Genomic DNA, 26,116 nt, shown 5'->3' on the forward strand with positions numbered 1-26,116 from the left:
CTAGTAACAGTGCTAACAAAATTCATTACAAAGTACAATAGAAGCCTTCTCTAAAATAAGACAAAGGTACTGTAATGAGCAAGGCAGGAAGCGGGAGCTCAGTTCTGAGCGTAATGGTAGTTAGTGTAAATCCTTTTGGCACTAATGGTGTTTTTTTCTAAGGCTGGACAATGACAACAACGTTTATACAATACATGAGAATTCATGAATGTCTGGCAGCTTTTGGTATTGTCTGTAATACAAACAAACAATCTGTATTTCACTCTATTTTCCATTCAGTACCAGTTGGATTCTGAAAAAAAAAAAAAGGGTTAGTTCTGATGCACCAAATAATTGATTCGTCCTAGTGGTATCCCATAACTGAAGCATATCAGAGGTAGCACTGGTACTTACTGAACACATTCTTTAGCTACAGAACTAATAACAAAACCATCACAATTTCACACGCCTATCGCCAGACAGATGCAAGAGGAAATACATTTAAAGCAAGTAATAATAGTAATGCTTGAGAAAGAGGCCTATGCAAGATCATTTCTCTAGGTTAAAGGAGGAACCATACTGCTTCATCTATGCCCATAGTCATTCAAAAATCCTTATTTATTTACATAGGCTCATTTTTTTTTCTTTAAGAAGCATGTTAGAAAGGTAGACTCCACCATCACTGCCTGGTATCCTTTTACAGAAGCTCCTGTATTGGTTTCTAATTATCAATTGGAAGCCAAATGTAACACTGACCAATTGCAACATGCTCACCGTCTTGCTATAGGCAAGATTTCTACCACAGCCAGCCAAAAAAGACTAAAGGGTGAGCCGACTGTTGACCCTAACAACTCATCTCATTGCTGTCAAAGCCAGAAGCATGGCAGCATTCGGCTCAGCTCTCTCTGGGAACTCCCGGGACAAAAAGCATCAAATCCAATAACAGTTGAAACAGCTACTAAGAGAGCAAATGCAGAACTAAAAGGAAGATGAATCTCTCACTGCAGACCCATGGCAAAATGCATTTGTACAGATACTGGCAATCATCTCTACAAGAAAATACAAAGAAAGCACCAGAACTGCATGATTAATACTTCAATTAAAAGCTCAGGTGACAGAATGCATCTTATTTATGCCTAACTTCAAAATCCTGAATTATAATTAGGTACAGTATCTCAAAAGTACGTCAAGTATTAATAAAAGGCACTGCCCATAAACTTCACTGCTGAGACTGGAGTTGGCATAAATTACTGCTTGTTAGAAAACCAAACAGAAATATGAGCTCTGAAATGCCTCAATGAAGAAAAGCTCAGAAGTATGAAGTGAGAAGAGAAACAAGAAGTGGCATAGCAAGCAGGTTAAGCTTACCCCCTGAAGACTAAGGGAAATAAATGTAGTTGTTTTTCCAGTTTTCTGTAGTATTCTGTATTTTGCTATCATATTTCATGTGGCAAGGCCACTGCTAGCTAGCACAGGGAAATCAATTAAGTAACTTTATCTTGCTAATAAAGCACATTGAAGAACAAGTCCTGTGGCACCCAATCGGGGGTGCACTCAACCAAGGGGAATAAGGCTGAGCTACCAGACGTTTGGAGAGAAAGTAGAACCCTTGGGATGGGGCAGGGAGAATGAGTGCTGGAGCTGGTAGGCCCTAATAAGGACTTCAGAACTGTCTCAGTGTTATGAACTCTTGAATGCAAGAATTCAGACTAAAATAATCATGACAGTTTTCAGCTCTGTCCTGTACTACTGGACAGGGCACAAATTCAGCAAGCATCCCTGTCACTGTGAAATATGAAGGATACGCAACTACTAAAAGAACTGAGACATGGCTAAGTCCAAACTCCTTGGAAAAAAATGAAATCATTGCTTCCCTCCCCCACCAAGCATGCTTTTACTTCCCCTTTCTCTCTGTGGGTTTAGAGATGGTAAATAATCATTCTGACCACTTCCATGCCTCTTTCCTTAATTCCTCAGGATATGCCACATAGTTTAGACATTTTTCTTCTCCATGCTCTAGTCTTTACTACACCTTCTGAGTGACTGCTTGAGAAGTATTTGACTTGCTGTCTATTCACTGTTAAATATTGGCTGTTGGACTTTCTCTGGTGGACAAAAAGGCCTGTTGGACTTCCTACAGCTTTCAGTCAGTAGCTGAAGTGTATCTGCTTCTTTACTTCACTGAATGTTAATGCTGTTCCACAAGATGAAGTTCTGTTTTTATTTATGAAGTAGCTTTTGGGAATATAGGTAAGAAATTCTAGAGCCTGTTCCCTGGGTTTAGTACCTTTATTAGACTTACTTGCAGAATTGTTGGAAAGTGAATACTACATAATGGTTATAGATAAAAAATGTATTTATTAGCTTTTCTATATGTAAGTAGTTATTAACCTATTCATAGGAAAAATACCACTCCATCTGCACTCAACTTCCGACATTTGTTTTACCTGAGTATTTTAAGACTCCTTGCTTTACATAAAGCATTCTCTGCTACCAAATCAGCATCTGCTTGAGTAAAAGAATGATTCAGCAGGAAACACGTACTTGAAATACCCTTCACAAGAAAGAGCTTATTCATGCAGGGACAGTTGGCAGGGATATCTCAGTCTCCAACTTGCATGCTCTTTTTCCAGTTTGTGTAGAAAAGATTCAGATGCCTCAGAGGAAGCTAATCACCATTTTTATAGGCTGTGGAAAGCAGGGTCTGGTTCAGAATTGTAAGTGCTTGTACCAAAGCTGCCTGAGTAAAAAGCAAAGGGCTGTAAGTTAATGTTCAAAAGAAACTGGCAAATCTGCTGTCCTGACTGAGCAAGGTGACCAGATATGAATTACAAGTATATACACTAGAAACAAACATAAAAATTAACTTCAGAAACTAGTGGGAATAACAACTGTGTCCTGACTTAGAAACAGGCCTTTAACAACCAGTACCTTCCATTAAAAGCATTCAGTGTAAAGATACCCGTTTTGGAAATTAGTTTGGACCATTTTGCACAGACACTTGACTCCAAGCAGCACAAGCAGAGCCACACTCCAGGTGACCCCATATGGATGACCCCATTAATTTAAGTGGGATATTCACAAATAGCTTCAGAAGAAATCACCTACGTAAATCTGCTCCAGAATTTGCACATCTCAAGGTAGGTGAAATTAATGCTATGTCCAAGAAGGGAATTGTGCTGCATGAAAGCGTGCTACAATGCACTGCTTCTGCTACTAAGTTTTGGATTTTTCTTTGGGCAACCTGTTATTTCCTATTTTCAATGGAAAGTAAAGTTTTAAACCAAAAAATCTAAGATGAGAGAATCTCAATATGTTTGAAACCCAGATAGTATTGAGGACCTCCAAGTCATGAAATTCCAGTCTTGCTGCCCTTGGCAAATCAAATAAACTGGATTTTTAAAGGAAAAGTTAAGCATATAGCTTTTAGAAGACTAGGATCAAGGACTTGATACCAAGTTAGCCATCAGGAACCCTAAAGATAAGAGCGCTCACTGATTAAGACAGTACTTTCCATTATTCATTATTTCTAAGCCAAAAACTGAAGGTGTGCTAAATAGTCCCCACTATGACAGTAAATGTCCTTTTTTTTTTTTTTAAGGTGTCTGGAGTTTTTAAAGTATTTTTTTTTAAACACTGCAAATGCTGAATTAAATTTCAGTATTCCCTAAAAACAGGAGAACACTCCTTCTGCTCAGGCTAGTAAACTTAGCTTGAGCTACAAGACTTCAGATTCTTCTAAGTAGGTGCTTAGTGAACTTCATCCACATCTCACAGCACAGTTGTGATGAAAAACCCCACATCTCCAGCTCTTCTACTCCAACCACCCAGAGCTTAATTTCATAAATGAGAAGGAAAAAACGCAAAATGGACACAAAACTTTCTCTTCATACTCAGCACTTTTCCTTCAAGAAGACTGATTCCCACTCATCATTCCTTACCTTGGTGATTTAAGGACATGCGATTAGATGGTTCCTGGAAACCTGGTTCCACCAGATCCCGCCGACCATGAGCTGAAGTCTGATCTACATTGTCCTAAAAAGAAAAGAATAGAAAAATCTCAATGAAAACAGGCACAGCGCTCTCTGTAAGCTACACTGCATAGAGCAAATAACACTGACACAAGAAAAATCTCTGCTTTATCTCTCAAAGGAGAAATCAGTATTGGAGAATGGGGAAAAGAATAGGTTAGTGCACAGAGAGGGGATACTGGTCAGCTACAATAATACAGGCAGCACAAATCCAGAATAAATGACTATGCTGATGGCTCATTTGGATGTCAATTTCACATTTCAAAATGGGAAATAGCAATGTAAATGCATTTCCCAGTTCAACAGAAGTTTCTTCTTGAATCAAATTATGCGGAGGTTTGGGGTTTTGTTTTCTTTAATTCCAGCTCTGTGGCTTAGGGGTTAGTAACTAATTAACTGGACTGAAACAGATTCAGTAGTGAACTACCAAACCTCGAGAGGAATCAGAAGTTCAGTTTAGAAAAACATCCATGGTTCTGGATGCCAACCTGAATTTTTTTCATACTAGAAGTCTCACAAGATCAGGTTTCACAAAGTTTAACACAGGCTGAATTTGGCTAAGTCTAAAATACCATGGTTTCTCACAGGGCTTGCCAAAAATGAAGACTAAGAAAAAGCAGGAAAATTGGAATATAAACAACAACAAAAAAAAAGAAAAGCAAGATAAGTCACAATGGGTTTCAAAAATGTAAGTAGGAAATTTAGAGCTGGTACACAGTTTTACAAAGCTCGTTTATCTTTGTATATACCAGTTCAATGTTACAAAGAAAAACAAAAACATGTACCTGGAGTTGATTGCACAAATACATAACTACCCATGATATACCCAGTGGTACTTATGTCAAAGCACAGGAACCACCTTCATGGCAAATTATGTAGTTACAGCAGACTAAGGACATGGACTCTGAGCAGCACTTCTGTGAGCTAAACTCAACAGTTCTAGCTTACGGAATATAAGCTAATGCTCAAAATCAGAACGTACGCAGTGTTTGAGGATAAGACCGTAAATAGTTAGATAGGATATTAAATAAATTATATTATCTATTCTTCAGAGAGATTGCCTCAAACAGCATATTTGAGCTTTGCTTAAAGAACTGATTGATACCTAAAAGGAGAGCCTTTAGAGCCAGCACCACTGGGAACCAATTCAGGAATCCATAGGCGCTCATAAGACAGGAACTGTCATCACTGGCATGACTAAGTGAGGCTTTTATAAATAAATAATGTATGATAAGATACACATAATACCTATCTATGCCAGATAAAATAGACCACTCAGGATGTTGGCTACCTCCTCCCTTCAGATCTCACATTCCATAGTTCTCTTTTCCTCTGGGGAACACACAGTCAGCACTGACCTGGACCAGAACAAACCAATTTCAAATTTCAGGCAGGAGAGTTGGGACTAACCAGTATGAGAAGATAACTACAGGAAGCAGAATTCACACAGAAAACAAAGAGCCTGTTCACCAAGAAGTTCAGCTTAAATCCTTCAAAGGCTCTAAGGGCAAAAGTGGGCAAGTTTATATAGGAAAAGTTTCAGTCAAAACTCACAGCTGAAGCTGATTTGCTCCTCAGTTACTTCAAACCCAGTACATAGTCTGAGCTGAACTTCGCAGGCACTGAGAATAAAGCAAAGCATCTTTCCTCTCAACACAGAGCTCATCTTCGTACATTTCCATCTGTGAAACTCAGTATCATGTATGTTTGTCATGTAGATAAAACCCACAGATGCAGTTGAGCAGCCTTAATTCCCCTCCTGGAAACAAGTGTGGACAACTTACTCATGGATGCAGCTGTATACTGCCCCACAGCTAGAGGAGAGGAACAGGTCACACCAACAGAAATTAAAAGAGGAACAAGAAAAACAGTTGTAAGCTATCTGTTGCAAGTATAAGGTGCTTTCAGCTGTCCCAACACATAAAAGGCCTTACTGAAAGGCAAAGTCCTTGCTTCTAGAGAGTAATGGCGGTAAGATGTGGTTGGAATGCATCTGTTTACTTTGGGGTTTTCACAGCACTACACACAATGGTTAATGGAGAAGACATTATTTCAGAGATGAAAGCTCACAGCTGGCTGCAAGCACATAACTCCTCAATTAAAACAGATTTTTAACTAGCAATTGCTAGTAACTTAGAGGAACAGTATATCCCTTCTCTGGTATAACCTCACAGTTGCACCAGAAGATGCTGAAAACCATAGGCCTTATTCACAAAATTTAATCCAAGATCACAGTACAATAAATAAATCAGTGTTTTCAGAAGCAGAAGTTTCAGTGCCTAGGCCAGCGATTGGATGCCCCCGCCTGTTTCAGAAGGTGCAACCCTCGCTCAGGTCTTCAGAGTTTGCCCAATGGTTGAGCCAAGCACAGAGCAAAAGGTTTCCTCAGGGCGCTCAGGGCCACCACAACCCTGTTGCTAACATAAAGCAGCAGGCCTGCATAAACAAAACCACACCTGCTAATGCAATGCGGGCAGCCGAGGAAAGGTAAGCACCGGGCAATTTTTAAAAGCTCATGATAGTTTCACATGACCCTCCAGAATCTATTTATGTCAGTTTTTTTAAAGACAAATAATGGCAACTCGCCAGCTGCAGTAGAGATCAGACAGACACGGGAACGAGGTTAAAGGAAAGAAATGAAGGAAAAAAAAAGTTATAGTTGCTCTGTGCCAAGGTGCTGTGGCACAGCCCCAACATAACCTCGTCAGGAGCACAGTCATAGCCCAGGCCCCTAAGCACACGGGCACCTGCTTTGGCCCATCACTGCCCCACTGCTGAAAACCAGACTCCCCATAAGTCATGTGTTCTACCATGTTTTAATCCTCAGATCCCTCTTCTCTTCCAATAAACACTCTCAATATGAAATTAATGCATGTTACTTAACTTACTGTACCATCCAGCTATTACTGTATTTTTAGAAGCTAGTTGAGGCATTAGCCCTCACTAACTTGTTTGCACATACTATTTTCTCTGTCAGTCAGCATCTGTGACCAAGGATGATTAAATCAAGTGACTAGCAAGAGTGTGAGAAGGATCTGAAGCATGGTTTATTTTTATAGAGTCTCTTAAAGCAGTTAGCATTTTATATAGCCAAACACTGGCATTATAGGTTAGATTTCAATGTCCTTTTGTAAACTGCAATGCAGAATGTTCCATGTTGGCATCATACCAAGAGCCAAAGTCCATTCATAGAGAGTGTTATCTCTATGTATCAGTAACCCAGACAAGTTTTTTCAATCTATAACCAAGCCTTTCAAGGTACACTCCTTCAAGTTCAATACACTGTGTCTGCTGCTATTTGTGCTAGCATAAGTATTTCAGTTATCAAAGAAAACACTGGATCTGATATTTAAATCAGAGAATCAGTCAGCTGCATACTACAGTAGCTCTGCTGTCTGCACAAGTGTTCTCCAATCACTGCCTTGGCTCCCCATGCTACTGTTCCTGCCTGCAGTTTAGCTCAGTGTTTGCTTGGAACAACATCTATCAGCATGAGACGTTATTCAGCTGACCACTGTATTGCTGCTACTCTCATCCTGGTTCCTCCAGAGAAGGTCATCTAGTCAGTCAGGCTAATCTTAAATAGGGCTTAGATAGGAGGAAGTACATCCAAAAGTACGAATAATAAAGCACTGCCCACACTTCCCTTCTCCCCCACTTCTTTGCACAGAAGGGACCTGAATTCAGCTGAGACAGAGTAGCTTTCTCTCAAGGTCTGGAAATCCCCTTTTCTTGAACACTTCAGCTTTTTCTAACTTAAGCAGTCACTAGAAGTTTAAGAGATTAAGGAAGGCTACCAGCAACAGCAGAGCTTCTCGGAAGCTTCTGGGACTGTGCCCAAACCATGGATGTCCAGACCACCAAGATGACAGTCCCTGGTTTTAGATTTACTGTAGCTGTTTGCAAGCCCATACAGCCGTGCCCCTGAACAAAAGGTTCAATTGAGCAAGAGTCACGCATACTCATGCCAGCCATCCCACAGTGACAAATTAAGATCATGACATACTTCTGATGTTTGTACACTGTCCAGCACAACAGAGTCAAGTCAGACATGCTGACGGGTTCCACTGCAGTTTGAGACATCAACACAGATACGCCTCAGTTTACACACAAGCAGTCCTACGGCAACAGTAGCTCCCTACCTGGCGATGTGACTTAATCATACCAAGTAGATGGTTTCAAAACTAGTCGAGCATAAACAGAAGATAAGCCAGGTCATTACCTGAATCACCTTAGCTTTCTTTATCCTGTTTAGGCTACTTGTGTGAAGCAGAATTAAGTATTCTTTTAGTACAGGTTGAAAAAAATATTGCAAAGCACAAGTCATTATTAAAATTAATTCAGGAAGAATCTACCAAAGGCAGCTGGAGAGTAGACAACTCCTGGCCCAGAAGGCAGTCCAGAAGGAGAGAAAGGACAAATACCTGCAACTTGCTACTCCGAATCAAAGGACATAGAAATGTTCACCTGCCTCTGCATCTGACCCAGTGTTTCTGCTCTTTGTATGCTTCTGTAATTTCATTAGGCAATAAACAGATCAAGAAGCATTTCTCCTGAGGACCATATCATGCAATTCTTTACAAATGAAACACTATTTGCACGAAAATGAAAGAACTCTGCATTTTTTTTTGTAAGCTAGGCTTCTTTTTTCACACCACAGTTTTGCAGCTTTGGTAAAGCATTAGATGTACAGAGTCTATTATGGTAAGAACCAAGTAGTCAACTATTCACTAAGTTCACTTTCCTATAGCTTCCTGGTACATGCAGCCATCAACACAATTTTTGTTCTATTATAGACCCTTAGTATACACATATGCCTTCACAGGACTATTACAGGAAGAAATCCACCCAACAGAGCCAACTCAATGTTCAGGTTCTAATCTAAACTTGACAGTTGAGATCAACTGGTAACACACACAATGCTTTCTTAAAAGATGCATGTTGTCGAGCTTTTCTGCAGCTAAATACAGCAGCACAGTTCCCCAGCAGATAGCTGTTTGGTAGTATGTGCTTTCAGCCTACCTTATCACTGATACCCCAGACCTTGAGGACGTTTTTCTCAAGTACAATTGTGAGGGAAAAGCCAAGCTCTCAGGTTTGACCAATGTCACAGCTTTGCATATGATTTCAAATTTACTCAAAAAATATTTCTTGCTGCCTTTTCTTAGAGCATCAATCATATCTTTCCCTGGGCCAGTACTTAATATACAGCAGAAACAAGGAGAAAAATAAAAAGGCTTTACACACCAGGAAAAAACTTTACAGCAGAGACAACCCACATATTACATAATTAAAGAACTGTAACTAGGTTTCCTGCCTCTAAACTACAGTCATTTGACTAAGTAAGAGCCAAGTGAAAGGCTCAGTAAGTCAACAGTGAAACTGTGAACCTAAAATTTTAACATTCCCATTGCTAAGAGAGCTTGTACAAACAAGGGCTTAAAATACAGCCACTTAGCTCTGTCAAAAGTCAGGCTCTGTCCTGAACTAGTAAAATCACTAACTGCTGGAATTATTATTTTACAAGACTTCTGTTAAGACTGCCAGTGATAACCCTAGGGGCCAGCAACAAATAAACCCAGTTTGGGATTATCTGAGCAGCAAAGCTTGCAGTGTGCTCTGTCCTGTACTCCACCTGACAACCACAGCACCTCTGAGCACAGAGGCTGAGAATCACAGAAAGCATGCAGTAACCTGGCAGGGTGCACAGAACGATCACTATCCTCATATTCACACAACTCTCAACAGATTTAACAGCTCGCTATATACATATGCAAAAGTTACAAGAAACACAACATATCAGGAATTACTAAAGATAGGAAGAAAATGAGAGACTGACAGACAGACCTGCGTCCATGGTTTACGTCTCTGCAGTGGCAGGGAATTTGTTAAAGTTGTGATCACAGGAATTATATTACATCTCATGATACACAGAAGGCAGAAATGCTTGCCAATTTGCCCTTGGAAGAACTTCTCTCCTGACCCCCTTCTGGGTTTTAATACCCCACTGTCCAGAAAGTCCTTCAAGTCAGCAAAAACTGGGGCTCTGGAGACTGTCAACACCTAAACCCCATAGTGTGCACGCCCCCAATCAGCAAAGCATTTCTTCTCCTACATCAAGGAGAACAGCTTTCTTAAATACATGGACTGATACAGTTATACAACATGTTGGTATAGCTGAGCCAGAAAGTTATTTTCTGAGGGTGTTTCAGATTTATTTTAAGGAGCATTTCTAGTTATGGGACTTGTCATTACCTGCACTACAGCTGCTACCCTGGCAGTATTGCTTCTTACCGGAAGATACCACTAGCTACTGGTCAGTTTCACCATTTAAAAAAAAAAGAAAAAAAAAAGTAGGCTCTTCAGTCCCAAATCCCAGAAAAAAGAACTACTACTGTTGCAAGAGCTGGAGCATGATTAGCATCCTCCCAACAGATTTGGCAACAGCATTCTATTTGTAAAAGACTTTTCTCTGTATATTGGAGTTAGCTGACAACTTCAGCAATGCAACCTTCAGCATGCATACATGCTAGCTTTGCAGATGCCACTTCTGTAAGATAGTCTTGGTTAAACTCGTATTAGCAGGGCTTGCAACCCTACTGTACAAATAATTTGGCAAGAGTTACTTCAAACTAAATTTGTTTCATTAGAACAGTTCTCTTTTAGTATAAATTAACCACTTCTGCAAGAATTTAGCTGTCTCCCAGATTCTCCTCACAGAGAAAATGAGTAGTATATTCCACAGTGTGGACTCTTTGGACCATAGTGTCATTTATTATGGTAGAAGAAATCCAGTGCATCATGATTGTTGCCTTTTAATCAGCTAGCAAGAAGCAAATCCAACTGACAGGCTTAGAAATGCTAAAAGCTTTGTTCTATTTTTAATGAGTCTAAAACCACTCCAGCTGTTAAGAGACAGTTTACATAGTTTACAGCTAAAATAAAGTCTTGAAATATAGAGAAGAAACAAGCATAAGATTCTCAATGAACACAATAACTTCTCAAAGCTGTCTTATGCTAGAAAGCATTTACAAAAATGAAGCATTTACTTTCTTATGTGTGTTCTTTTTTGATACATACACTAAGTTCCTTTCCGCTTCTACCTCTAAGTTTAGTATTACAAAACAGCAATGGCCTGAGATCTTTACAGTAGATAATTAGATGCTAATATGGAAAATGTGTTTCTTCAACTGGTGCCCATAGAACCTGAGAATGAATCTTTACCCTGTACTTGTCCATAAATTTTCCTGACCTCCAAGGCAAGGTCCTGCCACTGACAAGGCTACCAAAATTCTTTTTTACTGCATGTTCCAAACTTTTTGTTTTTGGTCAATATTGACTCCACCAACAGTCTCTGGAAGATCTATTTTCTGTGAAAGAACTGTATCTACCAACAGAAATTATGCAGACTAATTGAGTTTTGTTACTCAAAGCACAAAAATCAACTTGAGTAAGAAATCATATTCCTCTGGTTTTTTAAAGAGGCCTTTTAGTAAGTACAGCATTATTCTATTATTGAAGAACTGGTATTTAACAGACTAAATTATGTCATCCATGACAGTGTTGCTACTTTCTAACATACAGAAAGATCGTATAGGACAATCATTTCCAACCTGCTGCTCTCCCCACGCTCATCAGATCTGTGAAATATAAGGTAGTTTGTCTGTTCTATTTGGCATCGCCTCCTTTAGAGCTCTGATTATAGCAGTGCTGCTTCTAAGAACGCTGGCTTTGGGAGCCAGGTCTGGAAAGCAGCCTTGCACGAAGTGGACAGGAGATGTTCTACGAACCGCCTCGGACAGTCTGTCCCAGGCTGAGGCTGACGCCGCCCTGCATTAACCTTGGGCGGCTCAGTGCTTGGAGAGATGACCCGACCCGGTGGCCTCTGAGATTTGGCAACAAAGCAAGGCACTAGGATGTCTCAGGCCAGGGGAGCGGGGGAGGGAGGAGAGAAAGGAAGATTCTATCTAGGTTGTAGGTATTAACATTTCTACGTAAGCACATGCTCTTTAAGGATAAGACATTCAAGCCTGTACACTCTGGGAAGCAGCAGCTACAGCCAGATAACCTAAATGATATTGAAGCGTAGTCACTCATAGGTCATTTTCTCTGAAAACTCAAAAGTGATGAAATACTAACAGTGAAATGGCAGTAGCATAAAACACACAACAAAGGAATTTATGTCACTCAAATATCTGTCTGTTTGCTTACAGGCAACAGTACTGTCCTTTTTTGTCTTCTTGTTGGCTCAGGTGTGCAGAGGATTCGAGCCCTTTGGGGCAGGTGAAAGCAATTCCTTACAGCCGTTGGCAGAGCTGGTGAAGCAATAAATCTCCCAAAGGTAAGTGCTACCACGCTCACAGAGACCTCAAAAGCTCACCTGACACTAGCTAACAAAGTAACCCTCAAAGTGCTAACGAGATTACTCTTAGGAACTTCAGATTTGAAACAATACCGACAGTTGAACAATATTTCCAATAGAAATTATGCTGCTACATACAAGTTCTCAGTTCGCACACACATATATCTCAATGCAGTGACTGCCACATTTCCCCTTTCTTAAGGAAAGTGTGCTCTACCAGTTATCTTGCATGAAGATGACTTCATCACAAAACCTTCAGTGACTTAACTCCAAACAAGTATCTCAAAGCACTTCTGAACCTTCACTGCAACACTTCAACATTGTTAGCAAGAGCTGCTTTAATTCTGCATAAATCCTCTGAGTATGTTAATGTGTATTAAAAGCCTTGACAGATCTAAGAGTTTTCATAATTGCCAGTGTGATACTGAATGAAGGACCAGTGTGCCAAAAACTACAAAACAAGGTAACCAACCCAAACAAGACAAGCACAGGTACACGACCTCCAACTGGGGATGCATTTCAACAAACATTGCAAAGCTGGTCAATTGAAAAGCTTAAGAAACCCCCTAGTAATAAGACTATTTGACTGCACCATTTTCAGCAGTGCTACAGCTACTAACCATAAGAATGTTTCTGTCAAATGGCTTTATAACGTTCCTTCCATGGAAGGTAGGGTACAACCTCCTCTTTTCCCTGAAAGCGTTGCTGAAGATATTGGAGGAAATGACTTTGCAGGTCACGGGGTAGGTGCTTCCATACAAGAAGTTACCTGGCTCCAGCTAAGCTACTGATCAGCTGTGGGGTTCAGGCTGGAAACTTAAAGCAGTGCCATCAGTATTTATGATACTGCTCTCTCTGATTTTCAGCACTTTTTTTTCCCAACCGAAAAATGCAGATCTACAGAATAAAGGTAGGAAAATATCCTCGCTGAGATTAAATACAAATTAGAGATTAAAAAATCCCCAAAATCTACAAAACTTGTAGGATTAAGAAGAAAAGAAATACTTTGAATTTGGCTTCAGAAGCAAACTGTGAGTGAAAGAAGCCACCTCTGGATACAGTTGTCCTGAGGACAACTAGCTAAAATATTAAAGTTAATAGTGACAAATTTCTTAGGAGTTCATTAATACACCACCACAATACAGACAGCATGCATGTAATCTTGCATCCTAGAAATGCGTATTATTGTGTCAATATTCCTGTTTCAGAATTTGCTAGTGGGATAGTTTGATGAAAAGTTTCTGGTCTTGTGGGTTTGAGTTTATTTTAATCTACAGGGCAAGCCGTACTCTAAAAGACATGGTGTAAGAAAACTATTTTTCCAACGTGCTCTCATCCAGCATAGCAGTTATGGTTTGTGACTAAACTATCCAGCCAATTCACATTCAACTACCAGCAGTTTATCACAATTTTGAGGACATAAAGAACTCCAGAAAAACAAAAACACAAAAGATGTCTTTTTCAGAAAATGCTTAGCGCTCTTTGGTAACCATTTGCTCATGCCAGAAAAAAAAATCCTTCATGGAGAATTTTCATCAGCATGCATGCAGGAAAGTATTCCTCTTAGTGAACTTACAATATACTAGCCTATACTTACTTCCATACGGTCAGAAGTAGAGAAATGGGCACTTCAAAGTCATAATTCACATTCATCTTAGAGAGCAAGCTCTGCAAGTGCCTCCAGCTACAAAACGTATGAAGTGACGATGTCATATGTTGAAGACAGTACTCAGTTTGAAAAATCCCAAGTTCATAAGGAGTTCTAACTTATTATTATTTCTTTATTTCAAATCTCAGAACCTTGAGTGCGAAAGCTCACAAACCACTTAGCAAGGGACAGCTTCCCCACGCTGCCCCAAGGCTGTCAGGAGAGATGTGGCTGGCAGTACGTCCTCAGAAAAGGCAATGTGGCAGAGAGCCTGCTTCAATCTAACCTTTGGGAAAGAAGCTACCCACCAAAGAAGGCAGCAGTGTGCTGTGATAGGCGACTGAGTACCAAAACAAGGACAAGGAAGAATGGTTTTAAGCTAAAAGAAGGGACATTCAGATTAGATGTTATGAGGAAATTCTTTACTCAGAAGGCAGTGGCACTGGCATAGAAAAGCTGTGGGTGCCCCAACCCTGGAGGCACTCAAGGCCAGGTTGGATGGGGCTCCCAGTAGCTGGATCTGGTGGGTGGCTGCTCTGCCCATGGGAGGGCTGGGTGAAACTAGGTGATCCCCTTCAATTCAAGCCACTCTACGAAATGCTTGGCTGGGAAGCCACAAAGGATATCAGAGGGCAAGGAGGCACCTAGGCCATGGCCCCTTATGTTCTCTTTTGCTTCTGTCACATTTTTGTTTCCCATCTCAATGGTTGCTTCCCAGAGGCCTCCACCATCTTGGGGAAGTTGAAAGATGAGAGTACCTACCTTGCCCAGGCCAAAACAAGTTTATTTTTGCAGACAGATACAAGGGATGATGAGAAACTGGAGACAGGTCAGCGAAATCACATTACTGACCCACTTACAAGTAAACAGTGCAGTTCCACATGCAGCCAGCACTGCACACTGGAAAGATTTTTGAAGTGGGCTGAAAATAACTTCACTGCATAAGTGATCATTAAGGCAACCAGAGAAGCACTCTGCTGTACCAACAAGCTAACAAAGCTGACTCATGGGCAGAGAACAACCACTTGGAGGAAGAAGCTGATGGTAGCCCAATACCATCCTCAGATGAAGGGAATAAGAATACTAGCAGAATTTCAGTGCTGGACTGCAAGAGAGCAGTTTTTGGCTTGCTCAAGGACCTGCTTGCCAGGTTCCCATGGGAGACTGCCCCGAATGTCCACAGGTCCCAAGAGAACAAGCTGATCTCTAAGAACAGCCTTCTCAAAGCACAAGAACGGCATGCAGAAAGTTACAGGGGAACAGCAGAAAGCCAGAGTTAATGGACAGGGAACTCCTGCCACAACTCAAATGCTGAAATGCAAAGATTGAAGCATAAGGAATATCAAGAGATTGTCCAAGCAGAAGAGCTGGAGCTAGCAAAGGATGCCAGTAACAACAAGGAATGTTTCTATAAGTAAGCAAGAACAAAAGGATGGCTAGAGTTAGCCTGGTTAGTGCTCAGTTATGGATTGGACACAGCACTGAGGACACAAGAGATCTACGGTTTCTTTGTCTTACATTTTCCTACTGAGGTTTGCCCTCATATCTCCTAGATCTTCAAGCACAGTCAGCATCTGAGGGAGTGAACATTCACACCAAAGGTGGCACAAGCTAACTGGACCAAGTCCAGATGCATTGGAAGGTGCTAAGCAAGTGGCCCAATATCACTGTGAGGATGGTCTCTCATCTTAAACAAATAAACAAATACAATTTAAACCACTGTGAGAAATCTGATGACTGCAGAGGCAAACCACACATTGTACTACGTCTCGAGTTCCTTGTGTTATTGTACTTGCTAGGTTCTTCACATACATAGCAAAAATGTCACAAGATTGGTCAGTCTTGAAGAATATCTCATTACTCTGATTAGAGACGTAAGCATCTCATTCGTACTTTTCAAAGCAATATAGCCTAAGCTATAGCTGAAGACTGTAGAAAAGTTAACTGTGAACTTGAGAAGGATCCACTGCAATGGTTTAAGATTAAACAAACACTTCTTTGCCTCCACTAAAGTATCAGTTTTACAGAAACCCCCATGAGCCGAAATAACAATCTGTCACACTTTTACACTAATGGCTTCAAGAACTTCTCCAAGAAAGGTGCCAATGCCACTTTGCTAGAAACCCCCTCCTGAACTGGGCAAAAGTATTTGGTATTCTGGGGAACTTGCCAGAATGACAGTATTTACCGTATGACTAATATGCATTAATGAAGCACAAATGGACAACTATTTACTTGTGCTAATAACTAAAGCGCTTTATTAGAGCCTAGGCTACTAGCAGGAAGGATTGCCAGGCTCTCCCTACTTGCCAAAATTATGTCAAAAAAATGGAACCAGTGTGTAAGACATCAAGAGCTACAGCCAGTGTGTAGTGGAGTCTTAAGCCATTGTTTAACACTCAATTTGCAAAGGACAAGTACACTCCAAAACAACTGGCTGTTTCTGAGGGCTTGTCTTTCCATTGTAGAGGCTAGAATTTCAAACATGCACACTGGTCTTACCAATAGTACACAAGCCAAAGCTATCTTAAAATAGCAGTAAAGCTTGACAGCTTTGCTAACATTTGTGATCTACATTTGATTGCTTGCTGTTCTTTCAATAGAAGAAAGAGAGCACTGTATCATAAGGTGTCAGATTAAAATATCAATATTATCTATCATGAAAGGCCATTAATACCAATAATTTGCCACTTTCTACATGAAAGTTTCCTAAAGCCAATTAATTTGGTTAAAATTCCATCTTGGAAATGCAAAGCCAATTCCTCTAGAACAAGAATGAAGTCCTCGTTCAACTATGTGTTCTCAATGTAAGGAACATACCTGTAATGCCAGAAATGAAAGGAATCTGTTAGAATGGCAGTTTTGTAGGAATTAAGAGTTAACTATAAGGTGGTCTGCAAGCACAGATTCAAAATGAGCTCTGCCATAAGACACTGCATTAACAATAACATTAGGAAATGTAATTCATTGTTTCATTTTAGAAATAGAAAAATTCTGCTCTCAAAGTTGTTACACTTCATGCAGAATTAAGGGTTTCTGTTTGCTTGGTTTTTGTTGTTGTTGTTTAGTTAGTTTTGTTTTAGGTTGAAAAACATCATTGCATAAGTGCTTATGAAATAATATCCTTCCTTTGATCAGTTTCCCTTTAGACTGTGTAAAGCAAGAAAAATCTGTTGGGTATAACTTTTAGCAAGGTCTGCATCTAGATATATTTCTTAGAAATACTTGTGTATAACACAACATTATATCTGTTCTTTACCAAGGACAAAAAATGGCTAGTCAGAGCCAACTGGCATGGACAGTAACACTAAGAATTATCTGAGCCACAGCATTTTCTTGAAAAGTGACAGCTCCAAATGCACAGGAATCTGATATTTCTCTTAAAAAAATAAATTCGTCTCCAGCAGTTATTGTTTCCTCATAAGTACAGAACATCTGCAGAAGAAAAGTTCATTAAAAACAACTCTCCCCAAATATCACTCAAGTAATTCCAGTTGACTACAGTAAAGCCAATTTTAAATATTTCAATTATTCTATATTTACACAGTTTTTTGAAGTATGAAGCCATCTTACATCAACTTCTCTCTCGTATTTTGAGTTGATAATAACCTATATACGCTTTTACAGTAAATATCTTATATAGCTAGATTAGGTATCTCCTCTTTCAAAAAGAGTATTGCTCCTCTCCAGGCGCAGGACTTTGCTCTTCCCCTTGCTAAATCTCCTGAGGTTCTGTCAGCCCATCTCTCCAGCCTGCCCAGGTCCCTCTGAATGGCAGCATGGCCCTCTGGTGAATCAGCCACACCTCATAGCTTTGTGTCATCAAACCTGCTTAAGGTATGCTTTGCCCCACAATCCAGATCACTAGCAAAGACGTTGAACTGCACTGGGCTCAGTGGTGACCCCTGGGTTACTTCACTCATTACTGTTCTCCAGCAAGACTTCATGCCACTGACCACTACCTTCTGCGGCCAGCCTTTCAGACATTTTTCAGTCTGCCTCATTGCATACTCACCTGGCTCATACATCAACAAATACTAAATGAATAGCTTTCAGGAGAGAGCGCTGAAAGCTTTACTGAGTAAATTATATTAACTGTTCTCCCCACAAACACCAGTCCAGTCATTTTATCATATACTTGGATTAACTAAGTATGACTTTCCCTTTGTAAATCCGTGCTGACATGTTCTGATGATTTTCTTGTCATTCACGTACCTGGAAATTTTCTTGCCAAGTAGTCTTGCAAAGAATCTGAATAAATTCCATTAAGTTTTCCCTGTAAGTTATGTCATCAATTTTTGACTGCAGCTATGAGACTTACTAAAAATAAAGAAAACAAGCATTACATGCATTTGAATGGAAAAGAATGGCATAAAGGAGACACATCTTTCAACTCTGTAGTCAGTTGTGAATGCGCTTTAAATCTGACTTACTGTACCAGGAGCCTGATCAAAGGACTGCTGAGAGAAGCACTGGACACCAAAGATTGAAACACTAGAGCTTAATCTAGAGATAAATCTAGGAGGCCGCTCATATAAAAGTGATGAAACAAGATTTCAAAGATAGATTCTATTTACTACTGTCCAAGCATAAGCATAAAACCATTAATATAAAGATGCAAAATTAAGCTTCTTTACTTGTAATTTCCTCACATGATTTCCAATATCTAGACTGTTTCCTTACTGCTGTAAGTAGTAATGTAAGCAGTAAATAGGAGGGATGCTTGGCCATTAGGATGCTTTGGGCCTTTTTTTGTGAGTTGAAAACAATATATAACAAAATCTGGATCCAGCATGCTGAACTTTCTTGTTAACATTTAACTTTTTTAAAAAAGTCTGGCTTTGCTGAGCAACTTCAGTATAAATTAGTAGAAAAAAGTAGAAATGCAGTTACATACAGTTTTTTTTTTCAATTGAAATTGCTGAAGGAGACTAAAAAAATAACTGATGGGTATATAAGAATAAAAACTACCTAGTTTTATAAAAGCTTCAAAGGATAATACAAATTTCTTTAACTTTCTTTTGCCTCGTATAAAATATTCTGATCACATGTGTACCACACTTGAATTTCCACATCAGTGGAAAAAAGTGCTTCTGGGACAATTCTTTTAACAGATCTTTTCGACAAAAATGTAGACCAAGGCTAGAAATCCAGCTCCAGTTGCTCTTCAACAAAATCTACTAAGTAGCTTCAACTCTATCTGTAAAAGACATTTGCAATCTGCACTTGGCGAGACAGATTTCATAACTTCATATTGGAGGCAACACATCCTGTTAAAACATTCACTAATGTTCTCACTGCTTTGTACTTTACGTCTGCTGCAGTCCGTCAACCCTATACACCACATACACCATGTAAACTGTTAAAACAAGAGCATCGTCAACAAAAGAACTGTTGACTGACACCATATTTCAGATATCTGATGACTTTTTGCATTGGCAGAAGCAACATTTCAGCTTTATTTCTTCATACTATAAGTAGAATGATGCAATTCAATAATGCCACTGGTGTTTTTTCACTCAGCTATGACCAAGTACTTTGAGGCTTTGTTTGTACGCTCAGGTTGATCTATACTGCCCTGTTGAGACACAAAAATATTCTGGATCAAACTCTTGTACATTTAAGCCCAAAGAGGGTAAGTTAATCCACTATTTTGAATCTTAAAAATCATAAGAAAGAATATCTGCATACTCTCTCCAGGCACTTGACACTAAATAAATGAAGGTGTTTCCAACAGTGTCAGGCAGACATGGGGGCAAAACATTCTTCTTGACAACTCTGCCCACAAAGGTTTTCAGGCCACATGGACACAAATTCTGCAAGTGATTTTTCATGCTTTCTAACAAAGCAATGAAGACATTTTATTCACATAAAAATAGTGCATATAGAATCACATACACCTACACTGATCCTGAATATCAGACTATTCTATCCTAAAGTAGCAGAGATGAAACTAAGTCACATATGAACTAGTTTTCTGACATCTACCAAGGCAATTCTGAGGTACACATGTACATCACGTGGGAAGAATACAGGGATGCTGTTCGGACTTGCAGAGATAGGATTAGGAAAATCAAGGCACAGATGGAATTAAACTTGGTGAGGGATGTTAAAAACGACAAGAAGGAATGCTACACATACATATGTCAGAAGAGATAAGCCAAAGAGAGCATGTCTCCCCTACTAAATGGGAAAGAAGAACTGACTACAACAGATATAGAGAAGGCTTAGGTACTAAATGAGTTCTTTCCTCAGTCTTCACTGGCAGCCAGGCTTCTCACAATGCTGAATGTCACATCCCTGAAGTTCTAGGTGGGAATTGAGGAAGCAAACTACCCCCTTCTCCCTCACACACAATGTAAGGGCAAGAGCAAGTTTGAGACCAACTCAAGAGACTGAATGTTTACAAGTCCAAGAGGCCAGATGACACGCATTCCATGGTCCTAAGGGAGCAAGCTGATGTGGTCGCTGAGACGCTCTCCATCATATTTGAAAAGTCACGGCAGTCAGACAAAGTCCCTGGGGACTGGAAAAAGGGAAACATCACACGCATTAACATGAAAGGGAGGAAGGAGGACCCAGCGAACTACAAGCTGGTGAGCTTCCTCTGTGCCTGGGAAGATCATATAACAGATCCTTCTGGAAGACATACAAAAGCACATGAGGGACGAGTGGTGACCCAAGACAGTCAGCATGGCTTCACTAAAGACAGGTCATGCCTAACCAATTCAGCAGCCTTCTATGATGGAGTGACAGCATCAATGGACAAAGGAAAGGCAACTGATGTTATCTACCCGGAGTTCTGCAAGGCCTTTGGCGTCATCCCTCACCACATCCTTACCTCTAAATTGGGCGTATATGAATTTAAAGGATAGACTACTTGGTGGATAAGGAATTGGTTGGAAGGTCACAGCCAAGGGTAGTGGTCAATGGCTCTATGTCCAAGTGGAGGCCAGTAACGAGTGGTAACCCCAGACACGTATACAAACTGGAAGAACTCCTTGAGAGTAGCCATGCTGAGAAAGACTTAGGGGTCCTGGTTCATGATAAGTTTAACATGAGCCAGCAATGCGTGCTTGCAGTGGAGAAGGCCAATGGTATCCTGGACTCCCTCAGAAAAGGGGTGGCCAGCAGGGACAGGGAGGTGATTGTCCCTCTCTTCTTTGCCCTCATGAGGCCCCAGCTGAAGTACCATGTCTAAGTCTGGGCCCCCAAAAGAGGAAAAATGCGAAGCTTTTGGAGAGGGTCCAGAGGAGGGCCATGAAGATGATCCAAGGACTGGAGCACTTCTCCTATGAAGACTGTGGGGAGAACTCATTGTGGCCTTCCAATATTTAAAGGCAGTATATGAACATGAGAGAAATCAACTTTTTACATGGGTAGATAGTGACAGGACAAAAGGGGAAGGTTTTAAACTAAAGGAAGGCAGATCCAGATTAGGTGTCAGGGGGAAGTTTTTTTACTGAGAGAGTGGTGAGGTGCTGGAACAGGTTGCTGAGAGAGGCCATGGATGCCCCATCACTGGAGATGTTTGAGGCCAGGTTGGATGGGGCCCTGGGCAATCTGATCTAGTACGTGATCTAGCAGATGGCAAACCTGCCTGTGGCAGGGGATTTGGAACTTGATAATCCTTGAAGTCCCTTCCAATCCAAGCCATTCTATGATTATATGATTATCTTTCTTTCTGCTAAAACGGATACCCTCTTCAAACACCCAATCAAAGCAAATAACTTCCAAACCCCACAATTCACAGAGATGAAGCAGCCTTGCAAAACAGATATAACCTCAAGATGCTGTAGACTTTGATCGTATAATCTCCAAAGACACCTTTCAATTCAGTGTACGATTTTACAGAAAACAAGAATCAAAATTGCCATTCTAAAACAAGAAAACTTCACTGCATATACCCAGCTCAAGGCAAAGTGTAACTACTTCTGTTGTATTAAAAGCAATCAATTTTCTTCACAACTAGAATTCTAACATCATTTAGGAGGAAGCTTTTATTTCACTAGCTAGACTCTGCTTACTTCTATTAAGTGTTTATTTCCCTGATCTTGAAGGGCACAAAACTTCTCAAGTATAACATGCAATACTATGCCGTCTCACCTAGTCAACAGGACCAACCCTGAAATGCATCAGGCTATAAATGTGAGGAAAAAAAATTTCCATTCTTTTCCATTTTGCGATCAAGTGCTTGTAGTGCATTTTATGCAAAGCTAGCCGTAGAGTACGATGTGAACAAGTCTTTTCTCTAGTAAGAATCCAGCTCTCAAAAACCAAACTCTATGAAGCTTAATTATTCAGAAAGTCATTCCAGCATCATGGTTATGAGAAAATAAACAGAAGGGAGAAAATAGAAGATGAACAGAACACCTAATTCCCACTTGCCTAGAATTTTATCTTTAGAAGCTAAGAAAAACATCATTTTGCTATTTATGTCACTAAGACTTGTACAATTAATACATCAAAGGGTTAAAGAACTAAATCTTCCCCAAGAGTTCAAGTCACTGCACATAAATACTGTTGTGACTACAGATTGCAAAAGAACGGAAACACAGTAAATCATCCCATTTTTTTCTGAGAAATTCTGGGACTATGTTCTGAATTTCCAGGAACAGAAGACAAACACTGCCAATTCTCACTGCCGGATTTTTATTGAAGAGTTAGAGAATTTGGAAAGGGCTCCTGAAAGCCACTAAAAGGTAGTATTGATTTTTTCCACAAAGATAGAGATTGTTTCTAGGAGAATACACACAGTAAAACTGGTTTATGTGCTAATTCCTAAGAAAACTAAAATAAATAAATAAATGAATAAATAAATAAAATAAAATAAGCTCTTAAAGAAGACCTCAAAGCTTCTAAAAGCAAGAAACATTGCAAATGAAGAGCCCAATACAGAAGTCAAGAGATGCATATCCTTCTTCTCTCCCCAAAAATGAGAAGATAGAGGTAGCTCAGCAACAGGCCATCCTAAAGGGCATTCTGTAGTGCATATTCACCTAGCCAGGCTCTCAGTTCTTTTGCCTTATGTTTTAAATGTAATCTCAAACTCGAATGTGTCAATTTATTCTAAATATTGAAGTTGCTGCTGTAAGATTCCAGCCTCAGGGACTCTGGAGAAGTGTTTCGTACGGGCCTCCATTCTGGAGTCAGAAAACGTACTCCAAAAAAATAGAATACTCTTCACACTCTAACCTAAAGCATATGTACTTTAACCTTCTTTCAGCCCTTTACCAACACAAAATCAGCACTGTAGCCAAAACTGAAAGATAAGTTGAAAGTTTTTAAGTCAGGTCTAGTAGGAGTGGAAAACAGATGTCCATTTTTTTTCACGTGAACTTAACTTCTGACAGAAGGCGCAATAGTTGTCAATAGACCTCCAAAGCTCATCTTTAAACCTGTTACAAGCACTCACGATAGCTAACACAAAATAAGCTATGACCAAAAATACTAACTAACAGGGAGTCACTTTCCCACCGTCTTAAGTAGCCCGTAGTACTTTGAGAATTCCAGTCTCTAGATTGCCCTAGACTAAAGCTGATTATCTATAGGGTTTGGAAAAGCAAGGGAAATTCACATTCTTAATTATCATGAACCAACAGCCCTTTGATGTACCTCAAGGCTGTTGAACAGAGGTACTAAACATACTGTTTTCACGAGAAAGTTTAACATCCAGTAAGAAATTTGCAGCTCAAAAACAACTGCCTACACTGCCTACAAATGTCGCATTTCTCTCACAAAGTTCTTTCCCTCAGCCTAGAATCACAACTCTGGTGATGCTCCAGATGAATTGGCAGCATAATTTCAAAGAGCATCACGTTTATGAAGTCCATCTATTCATGTAGCCTTTTAAAATTACACCTAAATATATAACAACAGATTTGCAGAACACCTGATTTCTTGAACTGCATTCTAGCGGTTATAAAGGAATTGTTATATTTCTCATGTTATCAGGAAAAGTCTTCAGGTAATTCAGCTGGCAACTCAGCATATACCAACATTAGTATAATTAGCGACTAATAGTAATTAGTTAATAAATTTGAAGTTTCCTGTTGGGAAAAAATTGTTAGCTGGCATATTATGAAACAGATGAGTACCCTGTTGAGGATTTTTTTTTTTTTCCTAAGATATGCAGCATGTCTAGTAATTACTATTAGTAATGTTTCTTTTGGGACAAAAGGAAAAAAGTTTCTATATTGTAGTATATTCTGTTTAATCATTTATGTATCTGCAGGGCCCAAATTCATAATTGAATCCTTAGGGTAGTAAGTACTGTATGATAACAAGAGAAAAAAGGGCAGAAAACAGGTCATGCCTGAAATAACAGATTTGCAGTTCCATAAAAATTACAAAGCATGCATTGTACCAACAACAACTGCCTGGAGAAAACACACACACAAAAAAACAACATGAGAACTTGCATGCATTTTGGCCTAGGACCTTTAATTTAAAGTGTTTTTTGTTTGTTCATTTTAAATCTAATATTCTTTGTAATATGCCATATTGGCTGCTTAGATAGAGCACAAACTTAAGACATGACCAAGTAGAAAAATCTCTACCATTGTTTCTACAAATGCAGCATTAAGCAAATGAATCCTTTTTGGTGCAAGACATTTTACCAGTACTGCAGCTTGTCATTTTTTTGGTGTGGGCTTTTTTTTTTTTTTTTTGAGGAGGGTGGGGGAGGGGAGAGAAGGGAGGCGCAGAGGAGATGGTGAAGACCAAGTGCCTTCTTTCAAATATGAACCGACTATTTTGAGGACAAGTATCAAGTCTTAACCAGTGACCCAAATTATTATGTGTTAGTGACCCAATTTTTTCAGCAGGACTAAAATACAGGATGGTAACAGAGGCTCTGCTACTAAATCTTAGCAAAATCCAGAGAACTGCCAGACAGCTATTAGCAGTTCGATGAAAAGTTTGAATGCACAATCAATCACTGGCACATAGCAATATGATGCTACAAGCTGACATGCACATGCAATTTCGTAACTTACTATCCGATAAGGAAGATGTAAAAAGGAGTCTGGGCAGCCAGCTAAAGCCATTTGTTCCTTCAAATTTTCTTCAAATTACATCTAGTGCTTCACAGGACCTGCAGAGTACAAACAAACTGTCAGAAACCATACTGAAGACATCACATCAACTTATTATTGAAAACAGTTGGAGGGGGGAGACCGAGAAGAGCAAGATGAGGTGACAAGGATTTGCATCAACTTGAAGTAGCAAATCTGCAAGTTTGCTGTCTGTAGCCTAGAATACATATTCAGATTGATACTTCTTTATAGGAGAAAGAGCCTACAACACTCTTCCCAGGCTGGGTGGATCCTCTATTTTCATGATCCAGACAACAGAGAAAGCCATACATCTCACATAGACCGGAAGTGCCCCGGAGTCTGGCACTTAACAGCCAATGCAACATTCTCAATTGTGGGGGGAAAAAAAAAAAAAGGTTGAAATCTGGTAGCTAATGTAACAACCACCTTCAATAGCCTTCAATATCTACCTATACAACCTCTCCCCTTTACCCTCTCCAGCATGTCTTTTCCCATGCAGCTTCATTCTCATGTTGTACATCAGTCAGGTTTCCCATGCAAATTTGCATTCAAGTCTTGCATTTCCTTCTCCAAGTGATTATTAACAGTAACTTGGTAAGCTAAGCAGTATTTCTTTTAAGCACCTCTACTCTCAGAAACAATTTGAATTCTACATATTTAAAGGTGCATCTGGCTAAAGAAATAAAAACTAATTTAAAACAACAACAGTAATAAAATAAATAAGGCCACCGCATGTGAAGAAAGGAAAAAAGCTGAACAAAAGCATATATGTTGAACAGTATTTGCTACTCCCAATGTTTCTCCCAACCAGTTGCATCCAGCGTAAGATATCCCTGCAGCGTTAGCTAAGCTACTTCACTTCTGAGCAGATAAAAGAATGGATGGGTGGAAGCAAGAGAGGAGACTGCAAAGCAGCTACAGAACTTTTGCTTCTACCACAAGCACTCTCTTGTCTAGTTAACTATTACAATTATCAACTACGTTCTCAGAACAACAGACTAAGTTTACAGCTCTCCAGTAGATATGAACTATTACTAAA

General features: G+C 39.8%; 1 protein-coding gene across 2 annotated transcripts in view; it reads right to left on the bottom strand.

Annotated features, from left to right (window-relative positions):
- GRB10 (growth factor receptor bound protein 10) overlaps positions 1–25,142 on the bottom strand; it is a 103,222-nt gene extending 78,080 nt beyond the window's left edge. The window contains exons 1-2 of one of the 2 annotated variants that reach the window (XM_003204850.4): positions 25,018–25,142; positions 3,921–4,014 (exon numbers count right to left, since the gene is read on the bottom strand). In XM_003204850.4, coding sequence (XP_003204898.1) covers positions 3,921–4,014; positions 25,018–25,068 — 145 coding nt within the window. In that variant the 5' untranslated portion in view covers positions 25,069–25,142. Of the gene's footprint in view, positions 1–2,523; positions 2,720–3,920; positions 4,015–25,017 lie in introns of those variants that run through there. The other variant, XM_019613859.2, reaches the window with a different exon arrangement.
- Between the last annotated feature and the right edge of the window lie 974 nt (positions 25,143–26,116).

The sequence above is a fragment of the Meleagris gallopavo genome, chromosome 3 (assembly GCF_000146605.3).
Source record: "Meleagris gallopavo isolate NT-WF06-2002-E0010 breed Aviagen turkey brand Nicholas breeding stock chromosome 3, Turkey_5.1, whole genome shotgun sequence".
Classification (NCBI taxonomy): domain Eukaryota; kingdom Metazoa; phylum Chordata; class Aves; order Galliformes; family Phasianidae; genus Meleagris; species Meleagris gallopavo.